General features: G+C 35.1%; 1 protein-coding gene across 3 annotated transcripts in view; it reads left to right on the top strand.

Moving 5' to 3' along the window:
• Positions 1-26754, top strand: part of BRWD3 (bromodomain and WD repeat domain containing 3) — a 250993-nt gene that overhangs the window by 201475 nt on the left and 22764 nt on the right. Inside the window, exons 34-40 of one of the 3 annotated variants that reach the window (XM_047076281.1) lie at positions 16310-16366; positions 17532-17672; positions 18546-18620; positions 20019-20171; positions 21569-21660; positions 22152-22249; positions 23274-23432. In XM_047076281.1, coding sequence (XP_046932237.1) covers positions 16310-16366; positions 17532-17672; positions 18546-18620; positions 20019-20171; positions 21569-21660; positions 22152-22249; positions 23274-23432 — 775 coding nt within the window. Of the gene's footprint in view, positions 1-16309; positions 16367-17531; positions 17673-18545; positions 18621-20018; positions 20172-21478; positions 21661-22151; positions 22250-23273; positions 23433-26754 lie in introns of all 3 variants that reach the window. The other 2 variants (XM_047076280.1, XM_047076279.1) reach the window with 2 other exon arrangements.

The raw sequence follows: 26754 nt of genomic DNA, 5'->3' as shown, positions 1-26754 counted from the left end.
CTCTTGTTTTTTGGCAGATTCTTGATTTACGAATTCGATTTCCTTACTGGTTATGGGTCTGTTCAAATTTTCTATTTCTTCCTGTTTCAGTTTTGGTAGTGTATATGTTTCTAGGAATTTACCCATTTCTTCCATTTTACCCATTTTATTGGCATATAATTTCTCACAATATTCTCATATTATTGTTTTATTTCTGCTCTGTTGATTGTGATGTCTCTTCTTTCATTCTTGATTTTATTTATTTGGGTCCTTTCCTTTTTCTTTTGATCAGACTGGCCAGTGGTTTATCAATTTTGTTAATTCTTTTAAAGAACCCACTTCCGGTTTCATTGATGTGTTCTTTTTTTTTTTTGGTTTCAATAGCATTAATTTCTGCTCTGATCTTTATTATTTCCTGTCTTGTGCTGGTTTTGGGTTTTATTTGCTGTTTTTTCTAGCTCCTTAAGGCGTAAGGTTAGGTTATGTATCTAAGATCTTTCTTCCTTCTTTAGGAAGGCCTGGATTGCTATATACTTTCCTCTTATGACAGCCTTTTTTGCATCCCAGAGGTTTAGGGTTGTGGTATCATTTTCATTGACTTCCATATACTTTTTAATTTCCTCTTTAACATCTTGTTTGCCCATTAATTCTTTAGTAGGATGTTCTTCAGTCTCCAAGTATTTGTTACCTTTCCAAATTTTTTCTTGTTGTTGCTTTCGAGTTTCATAGCATTATGTTCTGAAAATATGCACAGTATGATCTCGATCTTTTTGTACTTACTTAAGGCTGATTTCTGTCCCAGTATATGGCCTATTCTGTAGAATTTTCTATGTGCACTGGAGAAGAATGTATATTCTTCTGCTTTAGGATGAAATGTTCTCAATGTATCTTGTAAGTCCATCTGGTCCCGTGTGTCATTCAAAGCCATTGTTTCCTTGTTGACTTTTTGATTAGATGATCTGTCCTTTGTTGTGAGTGGGGTGTTGAAGTCTCCTACTATTATGGTATTACTTTCAATGAGTTTATATTTGTGATTAATTGAGATGTATATTTTGGTGCTGCCACATTTGGCACATAAATGTTTACAATTGTTAGGTCTTCTTGGTAGATAGACCCCTTGATTATGATATAATGCCCTTCTGCATCTCTTGATACAATCTTTATTTTAAAATCTAGATTGTGCAATATAAGTATGGCTACTCAAGTTTTCTTTTGTTGACCATTAGCATGATAGATGGTTCTCCATCCCCTTACTTTCAATCTGAAGTTGTCTTTAGGTCTAAAGTGAGTCTCTTGTAAACAGTCAGTAGATGGATCTTGTTTTCTTATCCATTGTGTTACCCTATGTCTTTTGATTGGATCATTGAATCCACTGAAGTTTAGAGTGAGTCCTGAAAAATATGAATTTATTGCCATTATGATGCTTGTAGAGTTGGAGTTTCTGGTGGTGTTCTCTGGTCCTTTCTAATCTTTGTTGATTTTGGTCTTTATTTATTTTTATATATATTTTTTCATCTTTTCTTCCCTCAGAGAATCCCCCTCAAAATTTTTTGCCGGGTTGGTTTAGTAGTCACAAAGTCCTTTAACTTTTGTTTGTCTGGGAAACTTTTTATCTCTCCTATTTTGAATGACAGCCTTGCTGGGTAAAGAATTATTGGCTGCATTTTTTTCTGACTCAGCACACTGAATACATCCTCTCAGTCCTCTGTGGCCTGCCATGTTTCTGTGGATAGGGCTGCTGCAAACCTAATCTGTCTTCCCTTGTGGGTTAGGGACTTTTTTTTCCCTTGCTGCTTTCATGATTCTCTCCTTGCCTGAGCATTTTGTGAATTTGACTATGATATATGCCTTGTTGATGGTTGGTTATTCTTGAATCTAATGGGGGTCCTCTGTGCTTTCTGGATTGATGTCTGTGTCTTTCCCCAGGTTAGGAACGTTTTCTGCTATGATTTTCTCACATAACCCTTTTACCCCTATTTCTCTATCTTCCTTTTCTGGGACCCCTATGTTTCCGATGTTGTTCCTTTTTAATGAGTCACTGATTTATGTAATTCTTAAATCATGCTCTTTTGCCTTATGTCACTCTTTTTTTCTGCTGCATTATTCTCCATAAGATTGTCCTCTATATTGCTAATTGTTCTGTCTGCTCCATCCTTGCTGCCACTGCATCCATCCGTGTTTGCAGCTCAGTTATGTCATTTTTAATTTCATTCTGTGTTTCACTTCTTTTATCTCTACAGAAGGGGATTCTAATCTATTTTCGACTCCAGCTAGTATTCTTATTATTGCGATTCTAAATTCTTGTTCAGACCTCTTGCTTATATCTGTGTTGGTTAAATAACCTGGCTGTTGTTTCTTCATGCTCTTTCTTTTGGGGTGAATTCCTTCATTTTGTCATTTTGAGGGGAGAAAAGGAATTAATGAGGTAGAAAAAATAAAATTAAAAAAATTAAAATTAAATAAATATTAAAGTTAGAACACACACACGCATATCTGTTAAATAATGCTATATCCTAGGTCTGTTTTGGTCTGTGTTTTGAAAGTGGTTTGACAGATTAGAGAAAAAAAAGGAAAAAAAGGAAATCGTTTAAGAATTTGAAAAATGAATACACTGAAGTACACTAAAATGAGATGATGGTAGTAAAATAGAATTTGAAAAAAATTACACAAAAGTAAAGAATATAGTAGGAAAGCAATACTTTTAATAAAAATTAAAAATAAAAATGAATTTTTTTCTCTTTCTGTATTGAAGAAAACAATGAAAAAGTGTAAAAAGAGAAAAAAGAACTCTTGAAAATTTGAAAAAGTTAATACACTGTAGTAGACTAAAATAGAATGATGGAAGTAAAATAGAATTTGAAAAAGACTACATAAAAGCAAAAAATATTTTAAAAAATTAAATAAAAATGTTTTTAATAGACATTGAAAATGAAAATGAAGTTTTTCAATTTCTGCATTCAAGAAAAAGAAAGGAAACGATAAAGAGAAAAAGGAAAAAAGAAAACAAGGAAATATTTTGAAAATTTGAAAAGGTGAATACACTGCAGAAGACTAAAATAGAATGATGGAAGTAAGATAGAATTTGAAAAAATTTACACAAAAGTAAAAAATATAGAAAAGAATAAGGAAAAATATTCTTAATGAAAATTGAAAATAAAAATATTTTCTTTTTCTGTGCTCAAAAAGAATAGTGTAAAAGAGAAAGAATATAAAGAAAAAAATTGAATAGATGAGCCTGCTAACAGATTATAATTCAACTAAAATTACTTCGTCTTCCCCTAGAAGTCAGACTATGTAGCGCTTTATAGTCCATAAACTTAAGTAGGCGGTGAGACTTGTGTTCTTGAAGAGCGAGGTTGGCCCAGTTGGGCGGGGCTCAGTGTAATGGCTCCATTCTCCACTAGATGGCACTGCTAGCCTACTGGGGTGGATTGTTGCAGTGCTAGTTGGTACCTATGTGCATGTGCAGGAGTGGTGAAAATGCCGTCACCCAGCTCACCGAGTCTCTAGTATGGGAACTCTCTTCTCTCTGATCAGCAATCGCGCACCTGTCCTCTGTCTTCAGCTTTCGTCCACTCCTGGCTTCTTCATTGTCTGTGACAAAGCCCCAGGCAATACCTCTCTCCCAGGTTTCTTCTCATTTGCAGCTGTTTTCCCCAGCCCCTTAAGTTCTGAAGAACTGCAGGGTGATTCATTTTGTCCCTCTGCTGGAGGGTCTCACTGAGCAGTGGCTGTATGCCTGCTGTACCCAGGAATGCCTACTGGACCCTGCTGCTGCCAGTGCCCCGAGACTGCGGCCAGTTGCCAGCCTGCCCCAGAAATAGTTTGCGAGATAGTGTAGCAGCATCTTTTCAGGGATTATGGAAAATCACTACACACATCTGGCACCAGGCTTCACACTTAACGACTTTGTTCCAGCACCAGCGAATGTGGCCATTTTCTGGGGTCTGCTGGGATCAGGTGGCTTCAACAGTCTCTACCAAATGTCCTTCCAGCAGTGGAACCACTTTTCCCCTTGTGGGATTCGCCCTTCCCACCAGATCACTGCCAGATATCAAGCTGCAGAGTTGCAGCCTTTGCACTCCCTTTGTTTACAGTCTTAATGGAATTTAAACCGTCTCCTTTCTCTTTTCTCCCTTTTTAGTTTAGTCCCTGCGGCTATTTCCAAGTTTTCACGTTCTCTCCAGCTGCTTTTGGGGAGGAGTTCTTTTCCTGTATTCTCCCCCGCCTGAATCTCCATCCTCTCTTCCCCTGCCAAGACGGCTCCCTGCCCTCCACCGGCTTCTCTCTCCCCAAGTTCACCTCTCTTTGCCACATGCCTGCTGAATTCTGTGGTTCAGGTTCTGCAGATTGTTGTGTTAATCTTTCAATCAGTTTTCTAGGTGTGTAGGATGGTTTAGTGTTGGTTTGGCTGTATTTTATGGATGCGAGACACACAAAAAACTTCCATGCTGTTTTGCCATCTTGGCTCCTCCTATAAATGATTTTTTTTACTCTACATATGAGATTATAGATGCTTTTCTCTGACTTCTGTTCACTTACGAAAATGCCTTCAAGGTCCATCTATTTTTGTCCCAAATGGAAAGTTTCCTTTTTATGGCTGGATAATATTCCATTAGGTATATATACCATTTTTTCTTTATCATTTTACCCCTTAATGGATACTTAACATTGTTTCTATATGTTGGCTATTGTAAATAATCCTGCAATAAACATATTTTATTAAATGTATTTATTTAATAAATGTTATTAAACATTGGTTGGTGTGCATTTAATTAATATATTTATATATTTTATATAAATATATATTATATATATTAATAAATTTATGTATAAATTTGTATATATTTATTAAATATTTTAGATTTAATGTTTTCATTTTCTTTGGATAAAAACACAGAAGTGGAATTCCTAGATCATAATGTAGCTCTTTTCTTTTAATTTTTTGAGGAACCTCCATAGTGTTTTACATAGGTTGCACCAATTTTCCCCAACATTGCACAAGTGTTCCCTTTTCTCTAAATCGTAACCAACATTTGTTATTTCTTGTTTTTGTTTTTGTTTTGTTTTGTGTTGTTTTGATAAAAGCCATTCTAACAAGTGTTTGATGATATTGTGGTTTTGATTTGCATTTCCCTGATGGTTATTGATGTTGAGCAACTTTTCATGTACCAGTCATCTATATTTTCTTTGGAAAAATGTCTATTTAGATTCTTTGCCCATTTTGTTTTTATTTATTTGTTTTTTAAAAATTTTTGAGTATAGTTGACACACAATGTTACATTAGTTTCAGACATACACCATAGTGATTCAACTTCTCTACATGTTATGCTATGCTCACCACAAGTGGAGCTACCATGTGTAACCATACAACACTGTTAGAATATCACTGACTTCATTTCCTCTGCTGTGCCTTTTATTCATGTGACTTATTCATTCCATAACTGGAAGCCTGTATCTCCCATTCCCCTTCACCCATTGTGCTCATCAGCTTCATCTCTTTTCCCTCTGACAACCATCAGTTTGTTCTCTGTTCCAGTGTTGTTTTTTTTAGTTTTTCATGAAACTGTAATTGGTATAGAACATTGTATTATCAGTGTTAAATGTTATTATTCACATAATAAGGAAAATGGAAATATGCCAGTTAGATATTCTCCTGAAACTAATGAAAAAATTATTTTTATTTCTGATAATTTATCTGAAATTTCACAAAAATGTATTTTGACTCAGTATCTGATGTAGCAAGAATTACTCCTCAGAGTGACATATTTGTTTTAGAATAGAAAATTAAAGTAAAATTTAAGTGAACAACTTTGTCTTTTTCTTTTGGTGAAAACATTTAAGTTCTACTCTCTTATCAAATTTCAATTATACAATATGGTTTTGTCAGTTATGGTCACCATGTTTTACATTAGATCCTTAGATACTCAGACCTTATTCATATTCTTGAAAATCTTTACACTTTTACCAATCCCTCCTCATTTCTCTTACCACCCAGACCCTGGCAACCACTTTCCTATTCTCTGTTTCTGTGAGTTTCACTGTTTTTAAACGTTCCATGTATAACTGATACCATCCAGTATTTGTTTTTCTCTGGCTCATTTCACTTAGCATAATGCCCTCAATGTCCACCCATATTGTCACAAATGGCAGGTTTACCTTTTTTCTCAAGACTCAATAATATAACACTGTTTGTATATATCACATCTTCTTTATTCATCCATCTGTTGACAACACTTATGTTGTTTCCCTATCTTGGCTGTTGTGAATAATGCTGCAGTGAACATGTGATGCAACTTTATCTCTTTGATAATCCTGTTTTCATTTCCTTTGGATATTTATCCAGAAGTAGAATTGCTGGATCATATGATAGATCTATCTTTACCTTTTTGAGGAACTTCCATACTGTTTTCCACAGTGTCTATAGCAGTTTACATTCCCACCAACAGTTCTCAAGGGTTTCTTTTTCTCCATATCTTTACCAACACTTGTTATCTCTTGTCTTCTTGATGAGAGTCATTCTGATACCTGAGAGGTGATGTCTCATTGTGGTTTTGGTGTGCATTTCCTTTATGATTAGTGATATTGAGCACTTTTCACTATGTGTTGGTCATTTGGATTTCTTCTTTTTTTTTTTTTTTTAATTTTTTTTTTTTATATATGAAGTTTATTGACAAATTGGTTTCCATACAACACCCAGTGCTCATCCCAAAAGGTGCCCTCCTCAATACCCATCACCCACCCGCCCCTCCCTCCCACCCCCCATCAACCCTCAGTTTGTTCTCAGTTTTTAACAGTCTCTTATGCTTTGGCTCTCTCCCACTCTAACGTCCTTTTTTTTTTTTTTTCCTTCCCCTCCCCCATGGGTTCCTGTTAAGTTTCTCAGGATCCACATAAGAGTGAAACCATATGGTATCTGTCTTTCTCTGTATGGCTTATTTCACTTAGCATCACACTCTCCAGTTCCATCCACGTTGCTACAAAAGGCCATATTTCATTTTTTCTCATTGCCACGTACACACAATGGATTTCTTCTTTATAAAAATGTCTATTTACTTCCAATGCCCATTTTTTAATGGGATTTTCATTTTATTATGTAGTTGTATGGGATTTTTGTATATTTTGGATATTGACCCTTATTGGATACAAGATTTGCAAATACTTTCTCCCACTCAGTAGGTTTCCTTTTCATTTTGCTGATGGTTTTCTTTGATGTGCAGAAGCTTTTTAGTTTGATACAGTCCCAGTTGTTTCATTTTCTTTTGCTATTTTTTGTTGCCTTTGGGTTTTATCAAATCCAAAAGAAATTCATTGCCAAGACCAATGTCAATGAGCTTACCCCTTGTGTTTTTTTTCTAGGAGTTTTATGATTTCATGTCTTATTACAAGTCTTTAATCCATTTTTAGTTTTATTCGTTTATGCATATATGTATGTATTTTAGTTTTAGATAATAGAATTTATTTTTTATTTCAATTTTTGTATTTAAATTCTAGTTAGTTAACATATATGGTAAAATTGGTTTCAGGTGTAGAAATTAGTGATTCCTCTCTTACATATAATACCCAGTGCTCATCACAACAAGTGCCCTCCTTGACACCCCTCACCAAATAGCCATCCCCTGCCCACCTCCCTCCATTAGCCCTCAGTTTGTTCTCTAGCTTCTCTCTCTCTCTCTCTCTCTTTTCCCTTCCCCTGTGTTCATCTGTTTTCTTTCTTATATTCCAAATATGAGTGAAATAATACAGTATTTGTCTTTCTCTGTCTTTTTCACTTAGCATAATATACTCTAGCTCCATCCATATTGTTGCAAATGGTAAAATTTCATTCTTTTTGATAGCTGAGTAATATTCCATTGTGTATATGTATTCCACATCTTCTTTATCCATTCATCAGTTGATGGACATTTGGGCTCTTTCCATAATCTGACTATTGTTGACAATGCTGCTATAAACATGGGGGTGCATGTGCCGCTTTGAATCTGTTTTTGCTTTTTTGTTTTTTTTTGTATCCTTTGGGTAAGTACCTAGTAATGCAATTCCTGGGTCATAGGGTAGTTCTATTTTTAACTTTTTCTGGAGTGACTTCACCACCTGGAATTCCCACCAACAGTGTAAGAGGGTTCCCCTATCTCTGCATCCTCACCAACATCCTTTGTTCCCTCTATTATTAATTTAGGCCATTCTGACAATTGTGAGCTAGTATCTCAACATGGTTTCAATGTGTATTTCCCTGATGATGAGTGATATGGAGCATGTTTTCGTGTGTCTGCTAACCATTTGTATGTCTTCTTTGGTAAAATGTCTGTTCATGTCTTCTGCCCATTTCTTAACTGGATTATTTGTTTTTTGTGTGTTGAGTTAGATAAGTTCTTTATAGATTTTGGATACTAACCCTTTACAAGTATGTTATTTGTAAATCTCTTTTCCCATTCCATAGGTTGTCTTTTAGTTTTGTTAGTGTCTTCTTCACTGTACATAACCTTTTTATCTTGATGAAGTCCCAATAGTTCATTTTTGCTTTTGTTTCCCTTGCCTTTGGAGATGTGTCTAATAAGAAGTTATTCTGGCTAAGGTCAAAGAGGTTGCTGCCTGTGTTCTCCTCTAGAATTTTGATGATTTCCTGTCTCACATTTAGGTCTTTCATCCCTTTTGAATTTATTTTTGTGTGTGGTATAAGAAAGTGGTTTCATTTTTCTGTATGTTGCTGTCCAGTGTTCCTAACACCATTTGTTGAAGAGACTATTTTCCGCTGAATATTCTTTCCTGTTTTGTTAGAGGTTAGTTGACCATAGACTTGTAGGTCCATTTCTGGGTTTTTTATTCTGTTACATTAATCTATTCTGTTCCATTAATCTGTTTTTGTGTCAGTATCATACTGTCTGGAGGACTATATATATAGCTTTGTAATATAGCTTAAAGTTCAGAGTCATGATGCCTCCAGCTTTGCTTTCCTTTTTTAGGATTGCTTTGGCTATTTTGGGGTCTTTGTGGTACCATGCAAATTTTAGGATTGTTCAGGTTTTGTGAAAAATGCTGGTGGTATTTTGATAGGGATTGAATTAAATGTATAGATTGCTTTGGGTAGTATGGACATTTTAACAATATTTTTTCTTTCAATTCAAGAGAATGAATTTTTGGTATCCTCCTCAATTACTTTCATAACTGTTTTATACTTTTCAGGGTATATTTCTTTTTACCTCTTTGGTTATGTTTACTCTTAGGTATCTTATGGGTTTTGGTACAATTGTAAGTGGGATCAATTCCTTGACTTCTCTTTGTGCTGGTTCATTATTGGTGTATCTAAATGGAACAGATTTCTGTATGTTAATTTTATACCCTATGACTTTACTGAATTTGTGTATTAGTTCCAGTAATTTTTGGTGGAGTCTTTTAGGTTTTCTACACAGAGTATCATGTCATTGCAAATAGTGAAAGCTTTTCAATTTGGATGCCTTTTATTTGTCTGATTTGTCTGATTCCTGAGGTTAGGAAATTTAGTACTATGTTAAATAACAATGGTGACAGTGGACATCCCTGTTGTGTTCCTGACCTTAGGGGGAAATCTCATTGAGGATGATACTAGTCACGGGTCTTTTGAATATGGCCTTTATGATGCTGAGTTGTGTTCCCTCTGTCCCTACTTTGTTGATGGTTTTAATCAAGAATGGATACTGTATTTTTTTTAAATGCTCTTTCTGTATCTATTGACAGGACCATATGGTTCTTATTTCTTTTATTAATGTGGTGTGTCACGTTGATTGATTTGCAAATATTGAACCACGCCATAACCCAGGAATAAATCCCACTTGATCATGGTGAATAATTTTTCAATGTACTCTTGGATTTTATTTGCTAATATCTTATTTAGAATTATTGCATCCATGTTCATCAGAGATATTGGCCTGTAATTCTCCTAAAAGTGGGGCCTTTGTTGCTTTTTGGAATCAAGGTAATGCTAGCCTTGTAGAAGGAGTTTGGAAGCTTTCTTTTATTTCTATATTTTGGAACATTTTGTGAAAAATAAATATTAACTCTTGTTTAAATGTATGGTAGAATTCCCCTGGCAAGCCATCTGGCCCTGGACTTTAGTTGTTGGGAGGTTTTTGATTACTGATTCAATTTCTGTGATAGTTATGGGTCTGTTCAAATTTTCTATTTCTTTCTGTTTCAGTTATAGGTAGTTTGTATGATGCTAGGAATTTATCCATTTCTTCCACATTTCCCAGTTTGTTGGCATATAAGTTTTCATAGTATTCTCTTATAATTGTATTTATGTGGTTTTAGTTGTGACCTCTCCTCTTTCATTTGTGATTTTATTTCCTTGGGTCCATTCCCTTTTCTTTTTGATATGTCTGGCTAGGAGTTCATCAATTTTATTAATTCTTTCAAAGAAACAGATCTTAGTTCCGTTGATCTGTTCTGTTTTTTTGTCTGTTTGTTTCCATGTAATTTATTTCCCTTCTGCTTGTTTTTGGCTTTATTTGCTGTTCCTTTTTTTAAATGTTTATTTTTGAGAGAGTGCAAGTGGGGGAGGGGCAGAGGGAGAGGGATACAGAGGATCTGAAGCAAGCTCTGCACTGACTGCAGTGAGCCTGACGTGGGGCTCCAACTCGCAAACTGCAAGGTCATGACCTGATCCAATGTCGGATGCTCAACCAACTGAGCCACCCAGGTGCTCCTTTGCTGTTCCTTTTCTAGCTCCTTTAGGTGTAAGGTCAGATTGTATATTTGAGACTTTTCCTGCTTCTTGAGGTAAGAATATATTGCACTATACTCCCTCTTAAGACCAACTTTACTATATCCCAAAGGTTTTGGACTGTCATATTCTCATTTTCTGTTGCTTCCATGTATTTTTTTAAATTTTCCTTTAATTTCCTTGTTATGCATTCATTCTTTAGTAAGATGTTGTTTAAAACCTTCATGTATTGTGGGTTTGGTCTTTCCAAATTTTTTTCTTTTAGTTGACTTAAAGTTCCATAGCTTGTGGTCTGAAAATATGCATAGTATGATCTCAATCTTTTTGTACTTATTGAGGCCTCATTTGTGACCCAGTGTGTGATCTATTCTGGAGAATGTTTCATGTGCATTTGCACAGAATGTGTATTCAGGGTGCCTGGGTAGCTCAGTCAGTTAAGCATCCGACTTCAGCTTAGGTCATGATCTGGCAGTTCATTGGTTCGAGCCCTACATTAGGCTCTGTGCTGACAGCTCAGAGCCTGGAGCCTGCTTTAGATTCTGTGTCTCCCCCACTCTCTTTGCCACTCCCCCATTCGCACTCTCTCTCTCAAAAATATAAACATTAAAAAAATTTAAAACGAAAAGAATGTGTATTCTGCTGCTTTAGGATAAAATGTTCTGAATTTATCTGTTAAGTCCATCTGGTCCAGTGTATTTTTCAAAGCCATTGTTTCCTTGTTGATTTTCTACTTAGATGATCTGTCCACTGCTGTGAATAGCGTGTTATAGCCCCTTACTATTACCGTGTTATTATAAGTGAGTTTCTTTGTGTTTGTTATTAATCAGTTCATATATTTGAGTCATCCAAGTAGGGGGCATAAATATTTACAATTGTTAGTTCTTGTTGGATAGACCCCTGTATTATAATATAGTGCCCTTCTTTATTTTTTGTCTTCGGTTTAAAATCTAGTTTGTATGATGTAAGTGTGGGTATTTGGCTTTCTTTTTATGTCCATTAGTGTGGTAGATGGTTCTTCATCCCCTCACTTTCAATCTGGGGATGTCTTTACATCTAAAACGAGTCTCTTGTAAGCAGTATATTGATGGGTCTAATTTTTTTATCCATTCTGGTGCCCTACATCTTTTGATTGAAACATTTAGTCCATTTACACTCAGAGTAATTATTGGTAGATAAGAATTTAGTGCCAATGTATTACCTGTAAACTCACTGATTCTGGAGATTTTTTCTGTTCCTTTCTAATCTTTGTAGCTTTGGTTCTTTCCCACTCAAAGTGTCCCCTTTAATATTTCTTGCAAGGCTGGCTTAGTGGTCACAGACTTCTTTAGTTTTTGTTTGGGGAAACACTTTAACTCTACATCTATTCCGAATGACAGCCTTACTGGATAAAGTATTCTTGGCTTCATGTTTTCCCTTTCAATATGTTGAATATACCATGCCACTCCCCTCTGGCCTGCCAAGTTTCTCTGGAAAGATTTGCTGTGAACCTGATTTGTCTTCACTTATAGATTAGGGTTTTCTTTTCCCTTGCTTTCAGGATTTTTTCCTTATCTCTATTTTTTAACGTCTTATTTATTTATTTTGAGAGAAAGAGAGTGCGTGTGTGTGTGTGTGTGTGTGAGCAGGGGAAGGGCAGAGAGAGAAAGAGAGAGAGAGAGAGAGAGAGAGAGAGAGAGAGAAAATATATCCCAAGCAGGCTCTGTGCTGTCAGCACAGAGGGCTTGATCCCACGAACAATGAGATTGTGCCCTGAGCCTGAAATCAGTAGTTGGAGGCTTAACCAACTGAGCCACCCAGACACCCCTCCTTATCTCATCTCTATATTTTAAATATTTTACTCTGATACATCTTGGTGTTGGTTGGCTTTTGTTGAGTTTGATGGGATTTCTCTGTGCCTCCTGGATTTGGATGTCTATTTCCTTCCCCAGATTATGAAGGTTTTCAGATATAATTTCTCAGATAAACCTTCTGCCCCCTTTCCCCTCTCTTCTTCTGGGACTCCTATGATACAAATGTTATCATGCTTTATGGAATCACTAAACTCCCTAAGTCTACATAGATGATCTCATACTTTTCTTTCCCTCTTCTTTACAGCTTCATTATTTTCCATAATTTTATCTTCTATATCACTGATTTGTTCCTCTGTTTTGTCCGTCCTCATTATCATTACATTCGTTGATTTTGCATCTACAGTCAGTTATACCATTTTTTATTTCAGCGTGACTAGCTTTTAGTTCTCTTATTTCTGCAGTAATGGATTATCTGCTGTATTCTATGCTTCCGTTAAGTTCAGCTAGTATCTTTATGGTTATTATTTTAAATTCTTGTTCAGGCATATTAACTTTTATCTGTTTTGACTAAATCCCTGGCCATTACCTCTTCTTGTTCTTTCTTTTGGTGTGAATTCCTCTGTCTTATTATTTTGTGGGTCACTGTTTTTTTATGTGTGTTAGGAAAGCCTGTTATATTTCCTGATCCTGAGAGTAATGGCTTTATTAAGAAGAGTACATATACTCTCCAGGGCCTGGTGCTTCAGGAAGTTTTTCAGAGTGTGCACTCTGCTGTTGTGCTTTGGCTGCTCTTTCCTTCAGGTCAGTTCTCTGCAGAGTTTCTCCTTTCCTGCAGTGTGGAGTGTTTGGACCTTGTCAACTATGTAGCATTTTTAACTAGGTGTGCCTTGGTCTTCTTGTTTAAATAAGCCTTATCCTATTTACACTAAAGCTGAAGTTTTGCAGCACTCTCTGATTAGTAGACTTGGTAAATGCAGTGAGTTTGTGCTCATCTTCTGGGAGAGGGGCCTAGTGGCACTGGTTCTCAGGCCACCTTGCTCTGGTAATGATGCACCTGCAGGGCACAGTGGGGTAGAGCTTGGTGTAAGCAGTTCCATCCGCCCCTGAGGAGTGCTGTGATGCTCACTGAAGTCTGTCCATGCTGATGAACAGGGGAAAATTGGCGTCAGCCAGCTCAGTAGTCCCCAGAGAGGGGAGTTCATGCCCACTGCTGTTCAGGAAGCCTTCACAGAAGAGCAAACAATCCCTCTTGTGTCCCAGGCTTCCATCAGAATCCTGCCTTCACCCTATCTGTGTCCGAGCCATCTGCCCACCCAGCAGCAGTTTTTATCTCAGGCATACTGTGTTTCAAAACTCCACAAATTTTAGGGACCCAGCACAGCATGGACCTGCACTGATCCGCTGGGTGAGGATCTTGCCGTATTGTGTCTGGTGCCAGTTTATCCCAGAAAAGCAGTTGCATGACCGTGCAAGGGCTCTGAATTTAAGGTGAAGTGCAGCTGATAGGTTAGCAGCTTTAGCAGGTGCCTCTGCTGCTATGTTAATTAACAGGGTTGCTCAATGCATTCTGCTGTCTCTTGTCCAGAGAGTCAGTGCCACCTCCAAGAAGAGGAGAAGTTTCTCCTGGTGCAACCCAGTATATCCTCAGATCACACTGTCCGCCCTTCTGCCTCTAGCCTCCTTCATCATAGGACACCACTAAGCCCCCCAGGCATGACCCCAGTGATGGTTTCAACTTCTTAAACTTCAGACTTTGAACCCTGCTGCTTATAAAAACTTGTGATAATCAGCCCCTCCCCTTTTCCCAGTCAGTGATTTTGGTGAAGAGTTTTTCTTATACAATCCCCTGCATGTTGCTTTCTCTCTCCCTCCCTCTCATTCTCTCTCTCTCTCTCTCTCTCTCTCTCTCTCTCTGTCTTCTTTCTATGATCAGGGCTCCCTTCCTTCCACAGCACCTGCAATCCTTTTCTCCCCAAATCAACTCTCTGCAGCTCCTACCTTCCACAGTGTGGCCATTTTTCCCCCCTCTAGATGTGCAGTTTGTTCTCTCAGTCCTCACTTTGATTTCTTGGTTGTTCAGAATGATTTGATGTTTATCTAGCTGTGTTCAAAAGACAAAGCAAACATAGTGTCCCACTAGTACTCCACCATCTTAATTCCTGATCTTGAGTTGAATTTTATATATGACATAAGATATGGATCAAGTTTCATTATTTTGCATGTGAATATCCAGTTTTCCCAGCACCATTTATTGAAAAGACTGTCCTTTCCCAATTGTATATTCTTGGCTCCTTTTTTTAAAATTAATTGACCATACATAGCGGTTTATTTCTAGGCTCTCTATTCTGTTTTATCTGCTCTCTTATACATATATTTTTTATACCAATACTATACTGTTTGTGTTTCCAGAGCTTTGTAATATATCTTGAAATCCAAAAGTTTGAGGCCTCCAGCTTTGTCTTTCTTTCTCAAGATTGTGTTGGTCTATTAGCCTTTTTTGTGGTTTCATACAAATTTTAGGATTGTTTTTCCTATTTCTGTGAAAAATGCTGTTGGAATTTTGATAGGGATTGCATGTAATCTGTACATTGCTTTGAGTCTTATGGACATTTTAATATTCATTCTTCCAATTCATTACCACAGAGTATCTGTATTTATTTGTGTCTTCAGTTTCTTTCACCTATGTCTTATTGTTTGTGTACAGATCATTTATCTCCTTGGTTAAATTTATACCTTGGTATTTTATTCCTTTTGATGCAATTATAAATGAGATTGTTTTCTTAATTTGGCTTTCTGATAGTCCTTTGTTAGTTTATAGAAATGCAACTTATATTTGTATATTGATTTAGTATCTTGCAACTATAATGAATTCATTTATTAGTTCTAACAGTTTTTCAGTGGACTCTTTAAGGTTTTATGTATGTAATATATCATCTGCTAATAGACACAGTTTTACTTCTTTCTATGATTTGGATGTATTTTGTTTTTCTTACCTAATCGCTGTGGCAAGGACTTCTAATACTATGTCAAATAGAAGTGGCTAGAGTGGGTATTCTTATCTTGTTCCTGATATGAGAAAAAAAAGCTTTTAGTTTTTCACTATTGATCATGATGTTAGTTGTGGTAGTTATTATGTTGAGGTATGTTCCCTCTACACCTATTTCCTTGAGAGTTTTTTTTATTTTGAATTGGTGGTTTCCTGCTCAATGTAGCATTCCTTGGGTTAAAATAGAAAATTACAGTAAAATGCAATGCAACTTTATTTTATTGGAAAGGAGTTCCAATAGTTCATGAGCTGCTTTTATTTTCTCCTAGGCATTACCTATGTGCTTCACCACCACCAGGTGAATAATGGTGTGTGGACCTTACCTCCTTGTATTAAATAACTGTCCCTCAGAGGGATACTTGACTGAATCTTTAGGTTTTACTACACATTCATATTTTTGCTATAAAAAATAGATGTATTTTTTGAAATAGTAATAGATTAATCATGAGTAATTCATGATTATAATGTATTAAATAGCATGTCATATAGAATAACTTTTTTTTTAGTACTAACATTAGGTACAACTTTAGATACCAGTCATTGTACTTTTTTTTTTCATTTCCTATTCTGATTTAAAGAGAAACCTTATTTACTCTCTGAGTATATTTTCCAGCTTGTATCTAGCATATAGGCAAAGTTTGGAGTAATTGTCACTTCAAACTTTGCTCTGCTTGTTGCCTGCTCCAGTGAGGACGTTAATTGTGATTGTATTTGCCATTTCTTTGCAAATGTTTATCAAATTTTTAAGACCTTGAATATAACTTAATATCTCTTCCCACTCTTTCCTTTTAATTTTAGGATACAGAAATGGTTGATTTAGATTCAGATGGTCCTGGTACTTCATCTGGAAGAATGGTGAGTGAATAAGTAAACTGCTGAGAAGAAAAATTTTCAGGCTTCCTGTGTCAGGGATCCCTAAGACCAACTCCACCTATTTGGAGAATTGCTATAAAAACTCACAAAACTCAGTATATATACTTGTGATTCATTGCTAATTGCAGTGGCACAATAAGGACATGCAGCTGGATCACAGTGAAATATACATAGGCAGGGTCTGGAGGAATCCGTGTGCAGGGTTTTTTAATGCTCTCTCCCTTCTTTGAGGAGCCATACAGAACACACTCTTCCCCCCTGCAGTGAAAATGTAGCAAAATATATGTGATTAGAGACTCAGACTCCAAGGAATTTATTGGGAACTGGTTATGTAGACACTGACTAGCACATGCCAAGATTCCAGACTCCCAGAAAGCAGGAAAACACAGGAAAAGTACAGGGAAGCAGGTGTTCATTACAAATCACAATGTTTGTACAAACAGGAAATGGTTCAAGTACCAAGTACCCAGAATGCCAACAGAAGTCCAACCTTATAAGCAAGCCCTGGTAAAGATAGCAGCTTCATATCTGTTAACTCTGTTCTGTACACTTCCCCTCCATGGCAGTTAGACAAATACTTCTTTGATATAAGGAAAATTTACTTTGAGATACTGAAGGAAATCTTATGAAAAGCATCAAATAGTAAGGGCTAGAATGTATCATGACAACAAAGGATATAGATAGATAGATAGATAGATGATAGATAGATATTAGATAAATAGCTATACATACATATAACTAATAAATACCTAATATATAAATATATACATAAAATGTATTATATATATGTTTCAATTTTAAGAAAATTATGATGCCATTGTCAAGTATACTTAATTACCAACAAATATTAAGGCATTAAGATTATTAACCTGGTAAAGGAAAAAAATGTTCCACTTGGTTTTATTTGTAGTTCAAATTTTCTTAACATGAAAATTCAGAATACTAGAATTCTTGCCATTCTTTGAATATACTGTCTAGTTTTTATTGTTTATATTTTTGTCAGGGAGAATGATGTCTAATCTAAACTAAGAAACTTAAATAGCAGCTGCTCTATGTTATATAGATATATTAACATTAGGAAAACAGAAGAAAATCAATGGAGAATTAAGAAAAGTGCTTTTAGATATAATTCTATATAAATCTACAGGTCAAATGCCGAGGCAGAAGACAGTCTTTGAAGTGTAATCCTGATGCTTGGAGAAAACAATGCAAAGAACTGTTGAGCCTCATTTATGAACGTGAAGACTCAGAGCCATTTCGACAGCCAGCTGATCATCTTTCTTACCCAGTAAACATACACTTGTTTAAATAATTGCCAATATGTAATTTCCCATAAATATACATGCTAAAATATAGTTACAAGCCACTTTTCCCCTTTTTTTCTTTCTTTCTTCTCTTCTTCCTCCCTACCTCCACCCCCTTTCCCCGTCCTCCCTCTTTCTTCCTTTTTTGTATATCTTTAAATTGTGAAAGTGGGTAGTGGGATTAATCATGACTTTAAAATTCCTGTCATGTACTTTGTGTGTAAATTTGCGTTTAAACCAAATTTGAATGTAAATATCTTTGCGATTCTTTTATTTTGGATATTTGTTTAATAAATTTCACTAACTTCTACTACATTTCTATTCATTGGAGACCCTTGGCAACATATGTCAGCCCTGTTTCAATTATAGCAAATTTGTTATCCAATATTATCACTTAGAATAAGCAATATATACCATGTTACTTTTCATCAAAGATAAAAACATAAGAAATTATAGGATTCCTTTTTTTAAAGGAGCGTATCTGTTTATGTTTTGAATAACCTTTTACCATAGATAGGAAATCTAATGTATTCAGAGAAAAGGTATTTGAAGTTAAACAAATATTTTCTGCATATACATGTTTTAGTTGAGAAAAATATTCAAATAATAAACAAAATTATATTCAACAAAGCTTGTTTTGTTTGTAGGAAGTTTGGGTAGAATAAATTAATCTTGTGTTTCTCATAGTAGAGGAAAGGATGAATGTAGAATTCCTTCATCTTGAAGTACAGTCAAGAAAAAACGAATTCCTATGGATCTTTGAGATTTAAATTATAATTGCATTGCAAGTATTGGTTGTGCAAGTATTTTGTTGTGATAGTCTGGAAATACAATATATCCTCTTTATACCCTAATAGGGCCATCAGGAGCAAGACGGAGAATCCTCAGAATCAGTTGTTCCAGAAAGACAACAAGAGCCATCTCTTTCTGAGGTAGACCTAATTGTCTCTCAAAAGACATATAGTAGTTGTTTTTGCACTGTTTTACTTTTTAAAATTTCCGTACTGTAAATGAAACTTTTATAATGTTGTGTAAAGCTGTTTTCCAGTTCTTCTCACTGTCTTTTTTCTTTGATTTTTTTTGGTTGTTTATATTTTGTTTTTAAAATCAACATGTGTTGTTAGGTGTGTTCTTTGTGGCATCTGCATACATGTTTATTTGTTTTTATAGATCTAGAGTTACTGTAGCAGAGTAGAAAACATCAGTTACACAATATAATTATATCTGTATTGCAGCTGATTGTACCCATTGGGACTTCATTCATCAAACTTAGTCTTTTGAGTTTTGGTGACATTAACAAGTTCTAACATTTTTCCTCTATGAAGATATTTGTTTCATAAGCTGTGCTATGTTGGAATATACTCCTAGTTGTTAGAATTTAAGCAAAAAAAATTAAGATAGATTAAGAGCAATCATGGTTTCTTACACTTGGAAAAATATTTTCTCTTTTTTTATAATACTTTTCCTCTGCCCATTCTTCTGATTCTTTGGCTTCTTCTTTGAAAGAAATGTGGTTTTACTTAATAATTCTAAATAGGATAAGGGATCTAATACTGACTATGGTTTTCATTCCAATACGTTTTTTATTGATGGTTGTGTTATACATAAGTTTTAGATGTCATTCCATATGATAACCCTAGGCATATCTTAACTAGGCTGGACAGATTTAAAATAGAGTCTTCTCCCTCCCCTAATCAAAATCAAACTAATTCTGAATTTATGAGACTGCAGACCTTCAATAAAGCACAAGTGTCACATTCATTAAAAAGCAGAAAGGAGGTAGGCACAGACATGGCCAGTTTTACTTTGACCTTCAACTAGTGACATTTTAGGTAGATTGCCCTCATAGCTGGGAATATCTTGGAAATATGTAGCTAATTTGTGACATGGAACTATTTAATTATATGTGAATAATCCCATCTTCTACCTTCATTGAGCACTTTGCCAGGGAATTGAAGATTGCTTCAGCCTTTAATCAAGAAATGGAATTACATATTATGTACTCCGTAGGGGTAAAGCCAGAGGCTGTGCATTTTCTCTTCTGTCTCTTGAGAGAATCATATGGTTATCAGTGTAAGGGTGAAGGCTGAGACCCTCCCAAACACCCCTGCTGCTTTCCTGAGCTATCAAAAAAACTCTGTTTAAATGAATGGTTTTGGTTGTATCAAAAAAACTGTTTAAATGAATGGTTTTGGTTGGGGTAGATAGTTGACAGATTGAAAAGTAGTGTGTTTATTTCATGGTTGATTGGTGATGCAAATCTCAGTACCATTGTATTATGTAGTATTGTTACCCATACTGTGTATTTAATAACACATTCTTCTTTGTAGGATAATTCAGATGTTATAGACACTCCTATGGACTTCAGCACTGTGAAAGAAACTTTGGAAGCAGGAAATTATGGTAGTCCTCTGGAATTTTATAAGGACGTTCGCCAAATATTCAGCAACTCCAAAGCTTATACCTCTAATAAAAAGTCAAGGGTATGAAAAAACAATATTAGATGGATGAATTATCTAAGCATTTACTAAATTATATATGTATCAGGTAGTTTTCTTTCACTAGTTTTAAAATTGCTGAAGAAGTATATATTATAATTCTGACATAGTTAATGAAGTTTGATTCTCTGTATCCTCTCTGAAGCAAGTTTATTAGGTGTGCTAAATAAAGATACACTTAGCATAGTCCTTTTGACATTAAGCACTTCTTTTCTCCTACCTGCCTCTTCGTTACTCTTTAGTAATACTTACGTCTTTCAGAGAGAGGTCAAAGAAAAGAGAGATAGTAATTTAAGTACCCTTTAATATGTCCAATAATAATTTGATAAATAAAAGTGGTTGACAGTATTTATATGAAATATTTGGATTAGCTCTGGGTATTTATGTTTCCTTTATTATAACAAATAATGAACCATGTTGGGAAGTGATAGTTTATTCATACTCACATTTAATACCTTCCCTATGTTTTGTCAGAACTTAAATATATTAAGAACAAAAAAGTAGTAATAATTTCTTTTTAATCACTGGGATCGGATTAAATTTTAAATCAGTTTTGCACTAGATATATATTTACCCACTTTCACCTCATATAAAATGAATTTTCAGTAATTTCTGTAGGCATAATTTATTCACATTTGGTTTATTTCCTACATATATACTCACAGATGTTTATAAACTCTTTATACTTACATATGTTTGTATACTCTTTAAAACTGTAAGTTTTATATTTTGAAGGCTTTTTTCAGCTTACATATTATGAACATTTTCCCATGTCATTATGACTCTTTGAAAACAGGCATTTTAATGTCTCCTGTACTTTTCTACTATATGGTTGTTTTATGTTATTTAACCAATGTCATGGTGCTAGAGATTTAGGTGGTTTCTACTTTTTAACTTTATATGAATAATGCTGTGGCTTTCATTTTTAACATCCTTGAACATAGTTATTTTGTGCATGCCATTCGCTGGTATTTACTTAGGATAAATTCCCAGAAGCAAAATTATTAGTGAAAGGATAGGTATATTTTTAAGATTTTGAGTACATAATGCAAATTGCTGTTTTAAAATGTTCCAATTAAAATACTCACTGGCAATGTATGAGAATCTTTTTTCTACCCTTAACATTGGATTGATCTTTTAAAAATCTTGTTAATTTTTAGATGAAAATGGTATTTTAATTCTTTAGGAAGAGTTTTTCAAGTATATGAAATAGCACATAGATTTTGTCTGAAAGGATAATGCTGATATTGGCCCAGGCATGTTTATACTTTTTTTTTTTATCATTAAAGTAGTTGGTTTCTACCTTTCAGATCTATAGCATGACACTGCGATTATCTGCCTTATTTGAAAGTCATATTAAAAATATCATCTCTGAATATAAGTCAGGAATCCAGAGTCAGAAGAGGAGGAGGCCACGGTACAGAAAACGTCCAAGAAGCAGCAGCAGTTCGTTGTCTAGTAGCAGAGCTCCTAGGTATATTACACTATTGTAGCATTTTATGTTTTCAAGGCATTTGTATGTATTACCTCATCTCTTAAAATTTATCGAATAGGTTGAGAAGATCCAAAGACCCAACAATTTTTTTACAAACTCTTTCACATGTGTAAAGTTGAAGTTGGTTTTATTATGCCAAAAACTGATTTTTTTATTTTAATGATTGAAATTTAACTTTGTCATATTATTTTTTTTTATATATGAAATTTATTGACAAATTGGTTTCCATACAACACCCAGTGCTCATCCCAAAAGGTGCCCTCCTCAATATCCATCTATGTGGCAATGAGAAAAAATGAAATATGGCCTTTTGTAGCAACGTGGATGGAACTTTGTCATATTATTAATTTGAAGCATCTCACTTTAATTATAGGCATTTCTTTGGTCAGCTTAAACATTTTGTATCATACTGTCTATCTTTATTGCTAATAGAAAAAAAAGTGTTAATTGTTCTATGTTTTTAATTGTAGTCCAAAAGGAAAACAGAAACAAATGAAGTTGCAGCCTAAAAATGACCAGAATACCTCAGTGTCTTATGTCAGGACTAGCTCTCCTTTCTCATCTCCTGGTAAATACGTCTATTGTTTTGGTGTTCTATATTTAGTTTAATACTGATATTAAGAACTTAGAAGAGGCAACATGGTTTATAGTGCAAAGAGCAATAGATTTGGATGTAGAAAAGCTATGTTTTATTCCCATTTATTCTCTTTATCTGTGTGGCCCTGGGTAAGATATTAGGCCATTAGGATTCAGTTTCTTCATTTTGAAAATGAAAGTGTTAAGACTGAATGAATTTTAAAATCTCTTAGTTTTAAAATTCTGTAGGGGTGTCTGGATGATTCAGTTGGTTAAGCATCCAACTCTTGATTTCAGCTTGGGTCATGATCCATGGTTCATGAGTCACAGGGCTCTACGCTGACAGCACGAAGCCTAATTGGGATTCTCTCTCTCTGCCCCTTCCTCTCTCTCTCTCTCTCTCTCTCTCTCTGTCTCTCTGTCTCTCTCTCAAAATACATAAATTTAAAAAAGAAACTTATAATAAAAAATTCTGGGGGCACCTGGGTGGCTCAGGATTAAGTGTCCGACCTCGGCTCAGGTCATTATCTCGCAGTTTGTGGGTTCAAGCCCCGCGTCAGGCTCTGTGCTGACAGTTCAGAACCTGGAGCCCGGTTCGGATTCTGTGTTTCCCTCTCTTTCTGCCTCTCCCCCACTCACGCTCTGTCTACCCTTTCTCTCAAAAATAAATAAACATTAAAAAAATAAAAAGTAAATAAAGATAAAATAAAATTCTGTAAGTATAATTTTTAAAGCTATAATATTTCAGAGCAGTCATCTACAACATATTTGCAAATTGAGGATTCATTATCTGCGGGAGGTAGTCTTCTTGGACAAAATTTTCGGATATTCTATGCTTGAAAACTTAATAATGTGATGAAACATTTTGTTCTCAAAATATTCATATTTCCCTTTTTAAGCAACTTGCATATTTGATGTTGGAGTAGAATAACAGTGAGACAGTTTTAAAAACAGCCTGTTTAATTTTCCTAAGAACATGATACTTATATTAATATTAAAATCTTTTTAAATATAAGTTTCAGATGCTGCTGAAGGCCTTTCATTATATTTACTTGATGATGAACTGGATGGGCCGTTTTCTTCATCGAGCTTCAGTGGTTATAGCCGAAGTGGAAATAGCCATGACCCAGGGAAGGCCAAATCATTTCGGAATAGAGTTTTACCAATTAAACAAGGTAGGAAAGACATATGGACAGGGCGTTTATTCTTTATTTTCTTGTGATGGAAGATGAAGCATTTAAAAACTGATGTATTTAGGTGGTAAAAATTAGCATGTCCTTATAGTTAATGATGATTTTAATATTGTCAAATAAATTTGTGGGTTTCATATCCACAACCAGGAATAGGCCATTAGCAGATTTCCAATAATTATTCCAAAACATATTTTAGTCTTTTAAAATAAAATATGAAATGAGTAGGTAGGAAAAACTAAATGAGATGTTTCAAAGCAAATGCTTTTTAAAAATTGAGATAGCCCTTAAAAGTAGAAAACTTATCTAAAGATGATTTTGGATTTTTTTCCTTTTTGTTACTAATATAGTTTAATATATGAAATATATTTTTATTTTACATAATTTTTAAAAAAGATTAAGTAGGATAGCCATTGTTGTTGAAATACCAAATAACTCAAAAATAGACTTTCTAAAGATGTATTTTATATTGGTTATGTGAAAAACATTAAAACATGTGATTACTTTAAAATAATTAGTGCCTTTATTTTTCCCAATTTGTATCTTTATTCTCTTCTCTGTTCCTGCTGCATATTGCCTACTCATGCCACTTTCTTTTTTTTCCCCTCCCCTTCACAAGCTATTAGAAAGAATAGCTTATACTTCTTGCTTCTATTTTCTTTCCATCTAAAAATTCCTTTATCCTTTATAGTTTGGCTTCTGACCCCACTACTGTCCCAAAGTTGTCCTCTCCAGAATTACTAGTTCTCTTTAGAAACGAACCAGTGTTCTTTTCTTAGTCCCTGTCTCCTTGATTTTGTCTCTTATTGCATACTTTTGAATACCTCTTTTAGTAACTCTACTGCCAGTCTTCTGTACTGATTATCTTACATCTCTGTTTTTCCTGTATTTCTATATTTTCTGTTTCTTTGGCCCTACTTAACTCCTTTTTACTGTTCCCCACTGGTTTCTTGATTTGTTTGGTTTTTGGTATTTGTTTTTTTTTTTTTTTTTTTTGGGTCTTCTACAAATAAGGGAATCTATTAGCTACATCAATCATCCTTATGTTGAGGACTCTCCAAATTCACATATCTAGCCCTAACATTTCCTTATTCTACCAGTATCATTTCCAAGTGCTTCTTAAAATAATTTCCTTGGGTGTTTACCATCCATCTTTCTGTCTCAGGCTTACTTCTATTTCTGCATTCAGTATTTTAATTAATGCCACCACCATCTTCCTAGTCACCCAGCTTAAAATCCTAGTGTTCTTAGACTCTTCTTTTATCCCTCATATCCAGTCAGTTGCTCGGTTTTATGAATTCTACAACTCTTTAATACCACCCAAATCTCTTGTCTACAGTTTCTATTGCTATTACTTTAGTCTCTGGCCTACTATATTAGTCAGCTTGGTCTGTTACAATACAATACCACAGACTGGATGGCTTAAACAGCAGGTATTTATTTCTAGCAACTTTATTGAGGTATCACTGACATATAGAAATTCTATATAATTATAAAGTGTACAACGTGATGTTGTGATATGTGTGTACATTGTGAAATGGTCACCACAATCAAACTAATCATAATACATCCATCACCTCTACATAGTTACCCTGTGTGTGTGTGTTAAGAATTAAGGTCTCTCCTTTTAGCAAATTTCAAGTGTACAATACAGTATTATTAACTATAGTCACCATGTTGTACCTTAAATACTCAAAACTTACTCATTCTGAATAATTGGATCTTTGTACCTCCCCAAGTCCTCTTCCTGCAGCCCCTAGCAACCACTATCCTACTCTGTGGTTCTACAAGTATGACTGTTTTAGATTATATATATATATATATATATATATATATATATGTAAGTGACATGTAATATTTTTCTTTCTCTGTCTTGCTTATTTTGCTTAGCATAATGTCCTTGAGCTTCAAACATGTTGTTGCAAATAGCAAAATTTCCTTCTTTTCAAAGTCTGAGTAATATTCCATTGTGGGGTGTATGTGTGTGTGTGTGCCTATCACGTTTTTTACATTCATCAATAGAAAGGCATATAGATTATTTCCATATCTTGGCTATTGTGGATAATGCTACAGTGAATATGGGACTACAGATAATATCTTCAAGATCCTGATTTTAGGTCTTTTGGATCCAGAAGTGGGGTTACTGAATCAAATGGTAGTTCTGTTTTTAATTTTTTAAATGTTTATTTATTTTTGAGAGCGATTGAGAGTGCAAGCAGGAGAGGGGCAGAGAGAGAGGGAGACACAGAATCCAAAGCAGGCTCCAGGCTCTGAGCTGTCAGCACAGAGCCCAACACAGGGCTTGAACCCATGAACCGCAAGATCGTGACCTGAGATGAAGTCAAACACCCAACCAACTGAGCCGCCCAGGCATCCCTCTATTTTTAATTTTTTGAGGAACCTCCATAACTATTTCCACAATTGCTGTACTAATTTTCCATTTTCTCCACATCATCACCAATAATGGTTATCCCTTGTCTTTTTTTCAAAGACAAAGAACTTTGCCAGTAATACTTATTTCTATAAAACAAGGTGAGTGTACGAAAAGACCACCAAGGGCCCGTATAGGTCAGACCTTTCCCATGCTCTGAATTTCCTCCCTCAGGGGCACTGTATGTGAGACCTGGGAAGAATGAGGGGGTGCTGCTGAAGGGTGTGGATGGAGGATGGACAAAACAGGACATAAACATGTGGGTGTTGTACCCCCAGTCACATCAGACACATTCCTGTCCTTTTTTAAAAAATGTTATTTTAATTCCAGTTACCTAACATAGACTCTAGGTGTACAATATAGTGATTCAATAATTACATACATCACCCAGTACTCATCCTGACAAGTGCACTCCTTACTGCCCAACACATATTTAACCCATTTCCCCACCCACCTTGCCTACGGTAACCAACAGTTTGTTCTTTATTAAGAGTCTGTTTCTTGATTTGTCTCTCTCTTTTTTTTCCCTTTGCTCATTTGTTTCTTAAATTCTGCATATGAGTGAAATCATATATTTGTCTTTCTCTGATTGCTATATTTCACTTAGCATAATATTCACTAGCTCCATTCATGTAATTGCGAATGGAAAGGTTTCGTTCTTTTTTATGGCTGAATAATATTCTATTCAATATATACCACATCTTCTTTATCCATGCATTATTTGATAGATACTTGGACTCCTTCCATATATTAGAGATTGTTGATAATGCTGATATAATCATAGGGGTGCATGTATGCTTTTGTGTTAGTATTTTGTATTCTTTGGGTAAATACACAGTAGTGTGATTGCTATATCATAAGGTAGTTCTGTTGTTA

Source organism: Lynx rufus, unplaced genomic scaffold (genome assembly GCF_022079265.1).
Source record: "Lynx rufus isolate CCGP_SWC_20201006 ecotype Redwood Valley unplaced genomic scaffold, mLynRuf1.p SCAF_14, whole genome shotgun sequence".
NCBI classification, from domain to species: domain Eukaryota; kingdom Metazoa; phylum Chordata; class Mammalia; order Carnivora; family Felidae; genus Lynx; species Lynx rufus.
The sequence above is the reverse complement of the archived record's forward strand: the minus strand, read 5'-3'. Positions and strand labels throughout refer to the sequence as shown.